The 15,007-nt window shown below is 43.3% G+C and overlaps 1 protein-coding gene across 1 annotated transcript in view; it reads left to right on the top strand.

Annotated features, from left to right (window-relative positions):
- The window catches only part of CHRDL1 (chordin like 1), a 48,478-nt gene that overhangs the window by 20,783 nt on the left and 12,688 nt on the right, over window positions 1–15,007 (top strand). Inside the window, exons 5-8 of the mRNA XM_083596024.1 lie at window positions 4,407–4,552; window positions 6,246–6,339; window positions 7,783–7,850; window positions 11,088–11,262. Coding sequence (XP_083452150.1) covers window positions 4,407–4,552; window positions 6,246–6,339; window positions 7,783–7,850; window positions 11,088–11,262 — 483 coding nt within the window. The remainder of the gene's footprint in view (window positions 1–4,406; window positions 4,553–6,245; window positions 6,340–7,782; window positions 7,851–11,087; window positions 11,263–15,007) is intronic.

Here is a 15,007-nt window from a genome sequence, read left to right as displayed (position 1 = left end):
ATTGCTTTTTAAATATTGCCTACAGGAGTGAGACCCTGCCAGCATATTACACCTCCGCCCTGAGAGTGATGTTAGCTGCCAATTCATTACCAGGCCAAAGTCAAGGTGTTAATGTTGAAATGTAAAGCCCTTAACAGCTTAAGGGAACAAGCTTTTTTTTTTTTTTAAGGATCACCTTACCCCATGTATGTCCGCTTTGATCTATAGAACTGGCACTTTTCCAAGTGCCATATAATGTTTGCTGCAAGGCAACAATCCTTCAATGTGGCAGCATTGATGCTGTGGAACTTCTTGCCTTTGGACATTAGGTAGGTGACTTTGCTGTGCTGCTTTTGGTGCAGAGTCTGGGAGCAGCCACTGAGAAGGTCCTTTCCCATGTCCCCACCAAGCACATCTGTGAGGGTAGTGGGACTGAGAGGATGGCCTCCCCTATCCCTAGTTCAAGGTGGAATCTTCCCCACAGAATCTGCTTAGAATCTTCTATGCTCTAGGGCAGGGGTGGCCAACTCCCAAGAGACTGCGATTAAAAACTAGGGTTCAGGTCAAGGTAGTTGAGCTTTCTTTTAGGGGAGCCAAAGTTGTCGAGTTTCCTTGGGGGGAGCCAGTGATCTACCAGTGATCTACCACAGACGTCCAGTGATCTACTGGTAGATCATGATCTACCTGTTGGACGTGCCTGCTCTAGGGGCAAATTGAAATGGAGGCTTCCTCTTGCTCTCCTTGAATGATTTATTTAGACCACTATAAAAAGAAAAACGCAGGAAATTAAGCCACATGTGCACCCACAAACATTAAACCATTGAGGAGGAAAAGCTTGAAGAAACCTGAGCATCAGAACTGAAACTTCACCAATAACTTGATACAGTTGGGTTGGCCACGTCCCGCACACTGGTTTAATCACTCCAAGCGGTGGGTGATCTTGCGTGTGCTACTGGCTGGCTGTGTTAAAGGACAAGTTGCTGGAATAGATTGGCTTTTGCAAGCTTAACGGAGCCCTTGAAGTTGCTTTCAAAAAGCATTGGGTAGCATAATGTGTTTGACACCTGCGCCTTAAGGCTGCACATATGGAGGCAGTTAGCATCCACATTTGCAGTTGCTTGATGCTGGATCGCTTCCCAATCCTGTCTCATTGCTCTCAGCCACTGCTGAAAAAGTAACCCAGTGAGTTGACTCTAGAAAGCAAATCTTGGGCTCTCACCCAAATCACTTTGTATTTTATTTAAATATTAAATTACAGCATGCTGAAGGATTTGAGGCTGGAACTGCTGGGGTTCGATTTATCGGCAGATGGATTCCCCATTTGCTTCAAAGCACATTTAAATCCTTGGAAAGTTTCCCGTCGGCTTTGAAAATAACATTGCCCAGTAGCTCTGATGTTAATTAGTAAAAAAACAAACTCCCCTTTTAGAAAAAAAATCAGGAGTGTTTTTTTCTTTCATTCGAGGAGTTTATGCTCCTGGTTCGAATATCATTTCTTCTTTCAGTGTTTAAACCTTTTGCTATTTTAATTGTATTGTCATTTAGAAATTTAAAAAGATTAGTCAGGCAAATACAATTTTTCTAGCATCAGATTCCTTCCATTTCCCTGTTACCTCTTCGAAAAGGATATACATTGCATTTATCAACCAGGATTGAAGAAAATAAAAGAGTTAGAGTAAATTTTGAGCAAGTCTGTTCCCTGAGTAAGTCAGAGGATCAACCAAATCCAAGAATATCCAACACTCATAATACATTTATGAAGATTTGTCCTCATGGTGGTATTATGATGGTATATAGATGCTCCTGTTTTCAAAAATGCTTGCAGTGGAAAGGTTTTGGGACAGTAACACTGCTTCCTTTTTAAGTGGGGCATGTCCTGCAGTTTTCCTGAATGCTGTAACTTTTCATAACGCAAACATTCTGATTTATTTATTTTCTCACTTTTGTTGCGCTATAGTTCAAGAGTCCCTGTCCAGGTAGCTGTAATACAGTAACACTGGGGAAGCATTGCTGATAAAGCAGAACTGTGTGTGTGATCCTGCATAAATCCACAACTAATGCACTATAATTGTGCCAATTACATTGCAGAATTACATCTGCAAAAAACCCCTCACCGGTCCGGCAGGTGGGAACTCTACACCTGAGTAGCACTTGCTCCTGTTTGCCCTTGCCTGAGTGCCATTTTAGCTTTAAAATATCTTATGAGAGATGTCCCCTGAACCCCATATCTATTTTCACACTGTGCACCATTTTTGTATTTCATAGTATAGCTCTATATGACCCTTTTACATGTACTGAGTGGCATGATTCTGGCTTTCAAAGTGCTGAATATTTTAATATTTCGTGCATGAGATGTATGGCAGTAAAAATGCACCAGGGACATATAGATAAGAAAAGGAGCCATCTAGGATTTAGGGGATCAAGTAGGCATGTGAGGCTGTAAGTTGTTTGGATTTTGTGCATACTGTACAACACAGAGGTCCTGGCATTTACTTTTCCTGTTACTTCAGAAGGTGGTTCAAAGGCTTTGAGGTGCCCGCATGACAAAGTAAATGGTTCACAGAGCCCTCCAAATGTCGCTGTTTAGCTCATATGCCTAAAACCTGAAACCTCTTGCTCCCTTGGTTGAGTGCCCAGCTTAACAAATGAAGAAGGAGGAAAAAAAAACCCCAAAAAACCTCATGCATTCCTCAGTAGCACAATAATTATGGAGAGTTTCTTTTTACATGATTTTATGCCACTGATGTAAAAGAACTGCAGTCACCCGTGAATTCTGGAGGTCAAGGAAACCCAATTGGGGGAGGGGGCATCTTTTTGCACTGGGCCTCCAAACCCAATGAATTCCTTGCATGCCAACATTATTTCAGTTCTAACAAACAAACACTTTGTTCTTAGTGCTACATAAAGCTTTTATTTCAAATGGCTGTGCATGAAAGCAAACGTATAATATTTCCAGTGTGTAGGGGAGGCTAACTAATCCTATGCTCTAGAAGCACATCGAACAGAAATTAGGAAACATAGAAAAATGCTGTATACTGAGTCAGACCAACTCAGTCTTGTTGATACTGATTGGAAGAAGTTCTCCAGGACTTCAGGCTGGAAACATTCCCAGCCATAGCTGGACATGCTGTGATTGAGCATGAACTAGCAAGGAATAATTGGCTGCTTGGGGTTATTAAAACCAGAATTCTATTCTGTGAAGTCCTCAGAGACACAAACTCAAATGAACAGGTGGGCTGATTGGGCCCCTGGTCCAACTAGCCTTGTACTGCCTGCTGTGACACACAGTGGTTCTACGACAGAGGTAGCCAAAATGGTGCCCTCCAGATGTCATGGACTACAGCTGCCATCAGCTCCAGACATGAACAATGATGATGGGAGCTTTCAGCTGCCAACTTCTGGAGGGTGACACTTTGGCTGGCCTTTAACAAGGGTCTCAATAGGGGGTCTTTCATTGCCATGCTAACTAAGATCTGTTAATGAAGCCAGCCTAGTGCATTTCAACTATAGCACCCATCAACCTCAGCCAGCAGGGCCAATGGACAGGCATGATAGCTCATGGTTGTGGGTTCAAGCCCCATGCTGGGTGAAAGATTCCTGCATTGCTGGGAGTTGGACTAGATGATCCTCATGGTCCCTTCCAGCTCTTTGATTCTAAGAATTCTGTGATTCACTTCATTAATTTAAGGTGCTTTTTGTCACAAGTGATCTCAAAAATGCAGTTTACATTTTTTTAAAAAAATCATATAAATTGCAAACCACAGAATACAGCTGAGAGGGCAGCAAAATAAAAGCAATATCAATATAAATAACAGAACCACAAAATTAGCACTACAAAACAAAACCAATTCGAGGCTCTAAACCATAGTTCCCAAAAGCTAGAAAGAGCAAGCAAACTTCCATTGAACATTGAACTCCCAACAGACCTGTGACTATCCATGCTTCCAGGAGAGTGTTCCAGAGCTGGGGCACCAGTACCATATTAGACCCATCTGGTTCTTCCGCTTCTCCGTATGCCTGACATGATGGGAGCCAAAGTCCAAAAATGTCTGGAGGACACCACGCTGGTACCCCTGATTTAGCTGGTGTTGCACTTCCTGCTTGCCCAAGGGAACCTTGTTTTGAACCCTAGTGCTGGCCACTGTGAGAACTGAGTGAGGGACTAGGTGGGACTTGGTGTGATGCAGCAGGGTTCTTCTGATGTTCTTAATGAAAGTGAGACAACAGAGCTAAGAGATAAGGCAGTCTATCTCTGGGGGATTAATCTGCCATTACTACCCTGTTGGGAGAGTTGAGCAGGGATCGAGGCAGAGCAAGAGCAGAATGTTCCCTCTGTGAGTTGGGAAGCCCTTCTACCTGCCACACCAGAGGAGACACATGAGATAACTTTGTTTTGTAAATTGCCTCTTCTTCCTGCCCTCTTGCAGATGATTCGCTTTTTTCTACTGGCAGTAAGATAACCCGGAAGTCCTGTGAGTACAATGGCACAACCTACTACCACGGGGAGATGTTTGTGGCAGAGGGGCTCTTCCAGAACAGACAAGCCAACCAGTGTGCCCAATGCAGCTGTTCCGTAAGTCACATGATTGTGTTAAACCAGTGTTGTGGCCCATTCCCTTCAGAGCAACTTTCCAAGGGCTTTGTGCCAATGGTGGGCAGGGCCAGAGGCAAATGCAAGCCAAGGAATGTTAATTTTACATTTGCACAGTAGGCTAGTTTCCACTCATCTCCATCCAGACAAGCAAGAAGGATTATCAGAGTTCAAGGACGCATTCCAACCAGGCAAAAATACTCAGGGTACAAAGTTGAACCAGGAGAAGGTGTGTGGTCTGGGGAGAATTATTTTCGTATGTGTGAAATATTTTATTAGTTTTATAATAGAATGACATCAGTCAACTTCAGCAAAACCTGCAGAACATTACATTCAAACTTCAGTCACATCTGAGCACATAACACCAATCCTGGCTTGACTGTACCAGCTACCAATTAGTCTCTGGGCCCACTTCAAAATGCTGGTTTTGACCTATAAAGTCTTATGTAGCTCGGGTCCTCAATACCTCAAGGACCTTCCCTCCCCATGTGAACCAACCCAGCCCCTGCAATTTGTCATCTGAGGACTTTCTACATGCGCTCCTGCTACAGGAGGTCTGGACAGTGGCAATATGAGAACCAGGCCTTCTCAGTTCTGCCTGCACACTTGTGGAATAGTTTGCTGAGGGAAACTCACCTGGCACCATTGTTGCATATATTCCAACCCAAGGCAAAATCATTCATCTTTAATCAGGCCTTTGGCTTTCAAATACCTATGACCTTTTTTGTGGGTAGGATGTTTAATGTAGGCTGGTTTTTTAATGCTGATTTTAATGTGTGTGTTTGGGTTTTTTTTGCTTAAAATGTTGCAAGTCACTTTGAGTTACTGTGGCAAATAAGTGACTAATAAATTTATTGATGTTATTAATAATAGTAGGGAAATGGAGCAGGGACACTGTCAAGTAACTGAATCAGTGAATGCATTGCCAAGGCTTCAACTATTTATGACACAGCTTCTCCAGTTGGGTGAGGAGAGCAATATATATCCTTTGTAAGTCACTTTGATCTCTGGTTTTGAACCAGTGAGATTCTTTGCTCCATTCTCTATTTTAAAAGATGAGGTATCCAACATGGAACATTTCTCAGAAACAGTTATCAGGTGGGCTGCAGAACCTGTGATGGAGCAGGCATTGCTACACTACAAGCCCCATCATCCCTGACCATTGACCATGCTGGATGGGGTTGATGGAGGTTGGTAGTCCAACAACATCTGGAAAGCCACATGTCCCCCATCCCTGTTTTAAGGAATTTATAATTTTCAAAGAAACTCCAGTGCCCCATCCCGCCCAAAAGAACTTTTTGAAAGTCACAAGAATAAGGCAACTGGGCAGTTTCAGCCTGTCACACATTTCATAGTCCTGAAGGTAATAGGTAGGATGCACCTCTTCCTGCTACTGAGATTCTCAGTCCTCCTCTACATCTGATTATTTGAGAGGTCAGTGACATGAGAGCATTATGAGGATTCCAGAGCTTTGATATATATAGAGAGAGACAGCAGCTCATCATTTTAAGCTTTGTTGCAATTAAATAACGCTTCATAAAAGGTAAAGAATGCGCATGGGATTGTTTTGCTGTTATGGCAACCATCTGCCATTTGAATCTGTGCGCCTGCATCATGCACTAACTAGCCCTACTTTTATCTTTTTGTGTTTGTGTGTGTGTGTGTTTAATGGCAGGAAGGAAATGTATACTGTGGCTTGAAGACATGTCCCAAATTAACTTGCACGTCTCCAGTGTCCACACCAGAATCGTGCTGCCCAGTTTGCAGAGGTAAAATATATATGTATGCAATTTCTTACATGCCAAGCCCAACCTGCCCATGTCTTGAAAGAGCTCGACAATTAAGCATGGCATTCAGGCAGCTGGAATGTCACTGTTTTCTTCAGACACTGAATTCATCAGCATGACTACTGTAGCTGGGGCAGCCTTATCAGCAACTCCCACTAAGGTAGAAGGAAACTTAGGAACATAATTATAAGGAAGATACCTTATATTGAGTCAAACCACTGGTCCATTGACCTCAGTTCTGTCGACACTGACAACAGCCAGCCAGAGTTTCAGACAGGGGTCTGTTTTGCAACCCTACCTGAAGATGTTGAGAAAGCTCTAAGCACTGAGCTATGATCCTTCCCCTAAAGTTACTTTTACACAGGAACCTGCCTTGCCAAGAAGCCAGACCATTGGTCCACCTAGCTAAGTAGTGTCATAGCATTACAGTGGTACCTCAGGTTACATACGCTTCAGGTTACAGACTCCGCTAACCCAGAAATAGTGCTTCAGGTTAAGAACTTTCCTTCAGTATGAGAACAGAAATTGTGCAGCGGCAGCAGGAGGCCCCGTTAGCTAAAGTGGTGCTTCAGGTTAAGAAGAGTTTCAGATTAAGAACGGACCTCCGGAATGAATTAAGTACTTAACCCGAGGTACCACTGTAGATAACTGTAGAGTTGGAAGGCATCCCAAGGGTCATCTAGCCCAGTGGCGTAGCGTGGGGGGTGCAGGGGGGGCCGGCCGCACCGGGCGCAACATCTGGGGGTTAGGGTTAGGGGGTGCAAATCCACAGGTTAGGGGGCGCAAATCCACGGGTTAGGGGTGCAAATTACTTGCCTTGCCCCGGGTTCTGACAACCCACACTACCCCACTGATCTAGCCCAACCCCCTGTAATGCAGAAATCACAATACTTAGTTGTCAACACAGTTTCCTAGGAAGAGGAATTGATTGGCAAAACAACTTTGGGACTTGTAGCTCTGTGACGGGAACAAGGGTCTGCCAACAACTCTCAGCACCCTTAACAAAGGACAGCTCCCAGAACTTTAGGGGAAGCCATGACTGTTTAAAGTGGCACATCAGGTTGGTGTGCTCTGAAATCTGCAAGCACTTCTAGTCATCAGTACTAGATGCAGAAGTGTGTGGCCCAAGTCCTGATATTAAACCTGAGCCTGGAAACCATGAAGACCTGGAGCCCCAGAACCCCAGAAACATGCCAAAAGTCAATTCTCTTATTCAACAGTGAGGCTGAGGCTGTTTCAGAATTTAGGACAGTTCTGTTTCCAGTTTAGTTAAACAGTAGAAAGCTCCATAGAGATGTCCTCAGGCTATCATTTGAATATAACTCCTCCATGTTGATATCTTCACTTTCAATACACACAGGGACATCAGGGTGGGGATCACAAATGGCCCCAGTAATTCTTGACATCATTGTCTCTTGACTACAGGAGACAGGGAGTCTTCGTGGGACAACTCGGATGGTGACATCTTTCGGCAACCAGCCAACAGAGAAGCTGTAAGTGAAGTCCATGATCTCATCAAAAGAAACAGAACTTTCCTACTGAGTTGTGCACACACCCAAGGCTGTTGTGTGTTTTGTTCATTTCACACCCATCCTGTTTCAAAGGGGGAATTTCTGGCAGATGTTTTCATAGTAGCGAGACTTATCTTTATGATTGAGACGTCCTCTGGTAGTTGAAGCATTGACTAAATTGATAGAAAACTTAAAGCTCGTTTTGAAGTTCACTGGCTTGAAACTGGAAGAGGCTTGGCTTTCTTTTCCTGGAAAAAAAAGACAAAGAAAATCTATCAAAAAAAATTTAGCCCATGAATAGTTGAAATGCAATCAAGGGCATGAGTATATCTCATGTATCTGGGGAGGAGGGAAGGGGAGAAAACATCCTTTGTTTAAGAAAAGGAATTAGCAGTGAAGGAAACATAAACAGTTGCTTATTTTCTGTGGTTGGAGTATACTGAATTGCCAATCAGAACAGCGTCTGTATCCATTTCTGTGGCCACTGAATCAGCAAGCGTTTGGGGAGACTTTTGGGGTGGAGTGCAGCGGTAGAGTGATAAATTTCAAAGGTCAAAAGCAGAAAATGGAACAGGCAGTCTCAGAAGGTGGTGGGCTCTCCTTTGTCAGAGGCTATTAAACAGAAACTGGGTGGCCACCAATCTGTGATGTGGTAGCAGCAGATTTTCTGCATTGGCAGAAATGAAGGAGGTGGGAGCTAGGTGGCATTCCAAGTACCTTCCAACTTCATGACTCTGTGTCCAGTTGGGGACAGGCTGATCTTAGGATTGGAAGTGGTTCTTCAGGATTTTGGAATAAGGACCTTCCCAGCCCTACCTGGGGACACCAGGGATTGAACTTGGAACCTTCTGCATGCAAAACAGATGCTCTACTAATGAGCTGTTGCTGTTCCCCTTCCTGTGTTGGCCTTCTTGCTGAGATGGAGGTAGCAGAACTCCCCAACAGCTCTTTGACCTCTGGCCAGTGATGATAAAGAATGCTTCCCCAACCACAGCCGCAGGGCTACAGAAGTTTGGAGCAAAGTCCTTGCTCGGAGTGTGTATATCCAACTCATTCTGAGGAACTAAATCTGGGTCTGTAATGATTTTGGTGTCTGTATTATGAAACCAAACTGTCAGATATTCAGTCCAGCAGAACTGATTGTTACAACAGAGTAATTTGAAATGAAAGCTCAGTATTTTGAAATGTGAGGAGCAAAACCTAACAAAAACAAACAAATGCCTCTCTCTGTGTGTGTGTGTGTGTGTGTGTGTGTGTGTGTGTGTGTGAAAGAGAGAGGGGGCTGGGGGTGGGGGTGAGGGGGGGTGGAGAGAATGAATGTTTTCGTTGCTCAAAATAATGGCTGTAATCCAAAACAGATTTAGGCAAACCTAAGTCCACTAGAATCAATGGACTCAAGTGCCCTCAACTCTGCAAGAAATGGAAAGGAACCCCAAATTACTACCTAATCTGACAAGGGGGAGAATCTGACAACCCCGTGTGTTAGAGCAAATAATTGATCCCTGCCCTGGACTCTTTTTTGTCTTTTAAAAAAATGCTCATGCCATCTCCCAGCTGCCACCATCTCCTCCACCCAACAACACCAATGAAGTTAGAACAGTTTCCAGGACATTACCAGGAAGAAATGATCACCATTTTAAACACACAAAAAACATGGAAGATTCTTCATTGGCCATTTGGGTTGGCCACCAGTACTGCATCACCAAAGCAAGTCCACCGTAAACCCTATGGGGACTTGCCAGACAATACTTTATCGAGAGCTCCTGTAACTCCAGAGCCATCCCTATGTGATATTTTGACCTTTAGCAAAATGCATATGTGAAGTATCTATGACAACTATGGGCAAAATCATCATAGGCTGAGATTTAGGTGTGTTAGACTCCATCCATAGGAAAGCACTTATGAAAGTAGCTTGTTGTGTGCTAGCCTATGCATATGGTAGCCTTGCCTGGAGATAAGTAGGGCAGGCAGCTGTGTTATTCTTCCCTGAAAAGCTTCCCAACATCCCCAAAAATGGATTATGGTTGAAGTCCAAGAGAAGAAGAGGGTGTACCTTATTCTGTACTAACGGTATTGGTGCATGGGTGGGTGCATACCTGTGGCCCTCCAGGTATAGCTGTTGTTAGTGTTTATTTATTTCGCAAGATTTATATGACACTTGATTGCAATAAAACTTCAAAGTAGTTTGCAATAAAATGTATTAAGAAAATCATGAGAAAAATAAATAAATGGAACAGTTAAAAACAACTGTTTAAAACATTCAAAACATAATTAAAATCTGCAATAAGCTAAAAACCAGATTAAAACATGTGTCAGTCTTCTACAGGGAAATAAGCAGAAGGCCTTCTCGGTAGTGGCACCCTTCCTGTGAAACGCCCTTCCTTCAGATGTCAAGGAGATAAAGGATTACACAACTTTTAGAAGACATCTGAAGGCAGCCCTGTACTGGGAAGTTTTTAATGCTTGATGTTTTTAGATGGGCTGTAAGCCACCCAGAGTGGCTGGGGAAACCCATCCAAATGGGTGGGGTATAAATAATAAAATCATCATCATCATCATCATCATCATCACCACCATCATTATCATTATTACACATCTAGGTATGCTTGCTGAAGCAAAAACGTTTTTAGCAGGCACCAAAAAGAGTACAGTGAAGACATGCTGTTTATGTGAAGACATTTCCATTTAGCATCTTTATATTGCTGGACTCCAATTCCCATTAGCCCCAGCCAGCATAGATCCTTGCACAAAGCCTGCAAGGAGCTCAGATTGTACCCAGTCTTTCCCAAGCATTTGTTATGTTTTGTTTGCTGGGAGGTTTTTCAACAAAGCACATTCATCCAACATTCATCCTGATTTACTTAAGTGGCATTTAAACTTCTTCCCATTAATCATTAGTTCACCCCACACTTCTCAATGCCTTTCCCCATTACTTTCCTAACTGCAAAGTCTGTTTCTTTTGTGGAATGGGTTTGTCGTGCTAGGGCAACTGAGCACATTAATCCACTTTAAAGGCACAAGCCTAAAGTTCCTTCCTGCAAAATACCAACAGTCTGGAGGCACCCGTGGACAGAGCTACCCTCCTGGAATGTGGTCCTGACAACAGAGGCTCCATAACAGAGGTCATAAGATTGTTCTTCTAAAACCTTCAGTCTCATGAAGCTCTCCTATTCCTGTTCTCAGAGGGTTTTTCTCTCTCTTTCTCTATCTTTCATGCAGAGGCACTCTCCTCATCGCTCCCATTATGACCCTCAACCCAGCAATTCCCGACAGCCAGCCAGCATTCCACGGGCCCCTGGTGGCAGAAGTAACAGAGGAGCCCTGCCAGATATGCAACAGGCCTCTGGGACTATTGTACAGATTGTCCTCAACAGCAAACAGAAGCACGGGCGAAGTAAGTGGAATGTATTTTTTTTTTTTTGTAATTGTCTTCTTCTTAGAGGGTTTGGAGGAAAGAACCCAGCACCACTTACACACAACTCAGAAGGCCCCAGATTCAAGTCTGTGGCTGGAGGAGCTCCTAGGCCAGGCTTCCTCAACCTCGGCCCTCCAGATATTTTTGGCCTACAACTCCCATGATCCCTAGCTAGCAGGACCAGTGGTCAGGGATGCTGGGAATTGTAGTCTCAAAACATCTGGAGGGCTGAGGTTGAGGAAGTCTGTTCTAGGCAATCTCTGGGATTCCTGCACATTTTATGGAGCTTCTACAAACACCTTTGGTAGCTTGCTTTTGCTGACTCGTGAAAGTATTTTTGTTTCTCCAGCTTATTTTTATTTCAATCACTTTTTCTCTCCTCAGCAAGCCATGCTGCACTTTTACCTGAAAAGTTTCAGGGAGGGATGGGGTCCTGAGCTAGGTGGAGCAAAGAGTGACTTACACTAGTCAGGAGTGGTGCCTTGTTTTCTCAAACATCAGTCAGGTACAGGGAGAAGGAGGGGGGACTTTAATTTTAGTATATGTATTGTTTTGCTTACATTTATATCCCACATTTTTCCATCACGGAACCCAAAGCATGTGGTACCCAGTAGTCAAAAGCCCAGGCACTGACCAGACCGAGGGAGCATCTGCTTTGCATGCAGAAGGTTCTAGGTTCAATCCCCAGCATCTCTAAGTAGAATTGGGAATGCCCTCTGCATGAAATGCTGGATAGCTGCTGCCCATCAGTGTGGACAGTACTGAGCCAGAGGGACCAATGAATCTGAATCAGCATAGGTTCCTATGCTATGCCTCTTCCAGTTTGCACAGCTTCAGCAAGGTGGTAGGATTCATACAGTACTGCTGCAGAAATACATGTGAAATTACTGAAGGCCAATTCACACCATCATCAGCCAAGGGTCCGGCGCATCAAGTGCAGAGAAGGCCCACATGCATGTACATCACATGTGCTTGATTCCAGCAGTATATCCACCCTTTTTATAGGGGGAAGAATTTGCAGGGAGTAGACACAAACCCCATCAGATCTATGCCCACACAAATACTGTGTCATGTGTTACATCATAAATGCATTATTGTTGTTGTTTGTTGGGCATCATCAGTGTGCATGGCACTTTACAAAGAATAAGAGGGGAGATCCCTGCCTCTAGGACCTTGCAATCTAAATTTCAGCACAGGGGGAGAAGAAGATGGAAGTAAGGGTAGATAGGGATATAAATTTCTACCCCACTCCACCCCCATTACATGGGCTTAAGCTTGTTACAGTTAAGGAGGGTTAAGCATTCTCTTTCTGGTTTTTCAGATATTTTCATTCCCTAAGTCTGTTCCATTCCATTTCTGCATGAATCTGCTACTTTAAAACAACAACCCTGCATTAAAACTGGTATTACAGTATGTACTTTTTGAAGAATCTTCACAAAAATATGCATTTATAACCATGTTTTATCCTAAAACATGCATTTTTATGTGCACCTTAGTACTGTACCTAGGAGTGAAGGAGAAATTTATTCTGTTTTGCATTTAAAGGTAGAGCCACCAAAGTCACACTTTCTTAAGCAATATACAAACCGAAAAAGAACTGTCCTCCAAAACGCACACTTCTCCAAATTTTGCATTATATTAGGAGAAACAGTTCTGCAAAAAAGTTTATATTGGGTGAAATCACATGCAAATATGTGTATCTTCAAATGAATTCACACCAAAATCCTGGTGAATTTTCATGAGGACATTTGAAAAAGAATTCACAAACTGATATGGAAATATAGTGAACTGAATTTAAGGCTGGAAAAATGAGAAAGTGAAAGAAAGCCAAATAAAGAGGTTCATAAGAAGATAAGATGAGCCTTGTAGACCAGCCCAGTGGCCCATCTGGTCCAGCATCCGATTCTCACTATGGCCAGCCAGATTCCTGCTGGAAGCCTGCAAGCTGGACATGAGCAAAACAGCAACTCTCTTCACCTGCAGTTCCCAGAAACTGGTATTCATCCATTTCTAACTGTGTCACAGGATAACCACATTGCAATCTGTATATTAGTTTGCAAGGTGCAGATCAGAAGTCATGCAGAATGAATTCTGCAAGCATCCTTAGTTACAGCAGAGCAAGGGCAGCCAATGTGGTGCCCTCTACATGTTGGACTGTGCCTTTCATCTGCCCTGACCAGTGGCCATGCTGGATGGAGCAGATGGAATTGGAATGCCAACAAACTGTCTGGAGGTAGCCATATTGGCTACCCCTGCAGCAAAATATGCAGACTAAAGGATGGTGCCAAAGCTTTAATGACACACACACACACACACACACACACACACACACACACAAAGCAGAACCCTCCCCCCAACTTATGCATAGGATTTCCCACTAGTGATTGTGTGAATGAGCTCGGAGGTTTGCAAAGTGAAACCCAAAAGGGTAGTAAAAAGGTTTTGAAGTAGAAAAAGCCGTTCTGCACAAAGCCAACAGTCCACGGAATCTCAAAAGTGGCCTGCAATATGGTAAAAGCCTTTGATTTATGGCCAGCTAATCTTTCAAGGTATTAACTAACTGAAGGAATGTTGGCTATAGAGTCTATTATCCACCTGAACAATCATGGAATAACATTCAGCTCAGGCCGATGTTTCATGTTGGATCTCAAAGCAAGAAATCCCCGCCCGCTGCAATGTCTCCGACCTCCAGTTCACACACGAAGATATCATCAAAGCAATTTCTAACTGATTTGCTTCAGTACATAAAAAGCCTCCAAATGAATAGCACATTTCCCATGCACGATACCACATCAATGGGGGGGCAGTTTTGGGGGGCTTGTATGTGCTTCTCACAGAGTCCAAGATTCCCTCCCCACCCCCAGATGGAAGCAAGAATGCTGATGAGGTCTTTTCCTTTTGTTCTATGCAATTAGTGTGAGTGTTATTAATTAACTGGAGAGGTAACTTCAAAAAGGTCATGGGCATGAATGCCATAGGATTCGAGGTTCTTATGGCCCATTGTAAATGCAGACAAAGGGCTCCACTTTCTACAGGCACCCACCCTATCTAGCGAGAGAAGGGCATGCCAACATCAGTGCTCCCCCTTCCTCCCCACTTCCAACAATGATTTTTGGAAGTTGCCCAAAATCTTGTTTTTTAAAAAATGCAGGCATCTGTGCTGGGGTATTTGTAGAACAGGGAATCCAAATAGAAGCAGTAGTAGTGGTTGAGATGTCAGATTTTACCTGAGAACTAATATTGAAAAAGAGGGACTAGCAGGTCCAAAGTAAGACTGAGAGCAGCACCCCTAATTTAGGAACATGCAAGGGGAAGGTAAAAAGCTAACTGTGAGATAAGGATGTCAAATAATTCCAATGAAAATAGAAATGGTAGTGGAGATTACTAATGTTTACTTATTCATGTCCAGAATAGAAATCAAACCAATGAATATGATTAGTATTCACTGTTGCTGCTGCTGCTGCTGCTTCTTTCAATCTGCAAATAATACATCATTGATTATGTATTGTCCTCATTTGCATTGCATTTCCTTTGCATGGAATAACATAATAACTGACATATTGAATTGAATAAATTATGTAAGTTACATACTTATGCCACAGAAGAATGTGAGATAAATAGCATCAATTCTGGTGGAAATTGAACTGCAGCATAGTGGAAACAGTTCTGCTAGGGATGAATAAAGGGCAGAATAGAAAATGATGCCTTCTTACATCACTTGCGT

Source organism: Podarcis filfolensis (assembly GCF_964270895.1).
Source record: "Podarcis filfolensis genome assembly, chromosome: Z".
Lineage (NCBI taxonomy): Eukaryota > Metazoa > Chordata > Lepidosauria > Squamata > Lacertidae > Podarcis > Podarcis filfolensis.
This window is presented reverse-complemented; position numbering and strand designations above follow the sequence as displayed.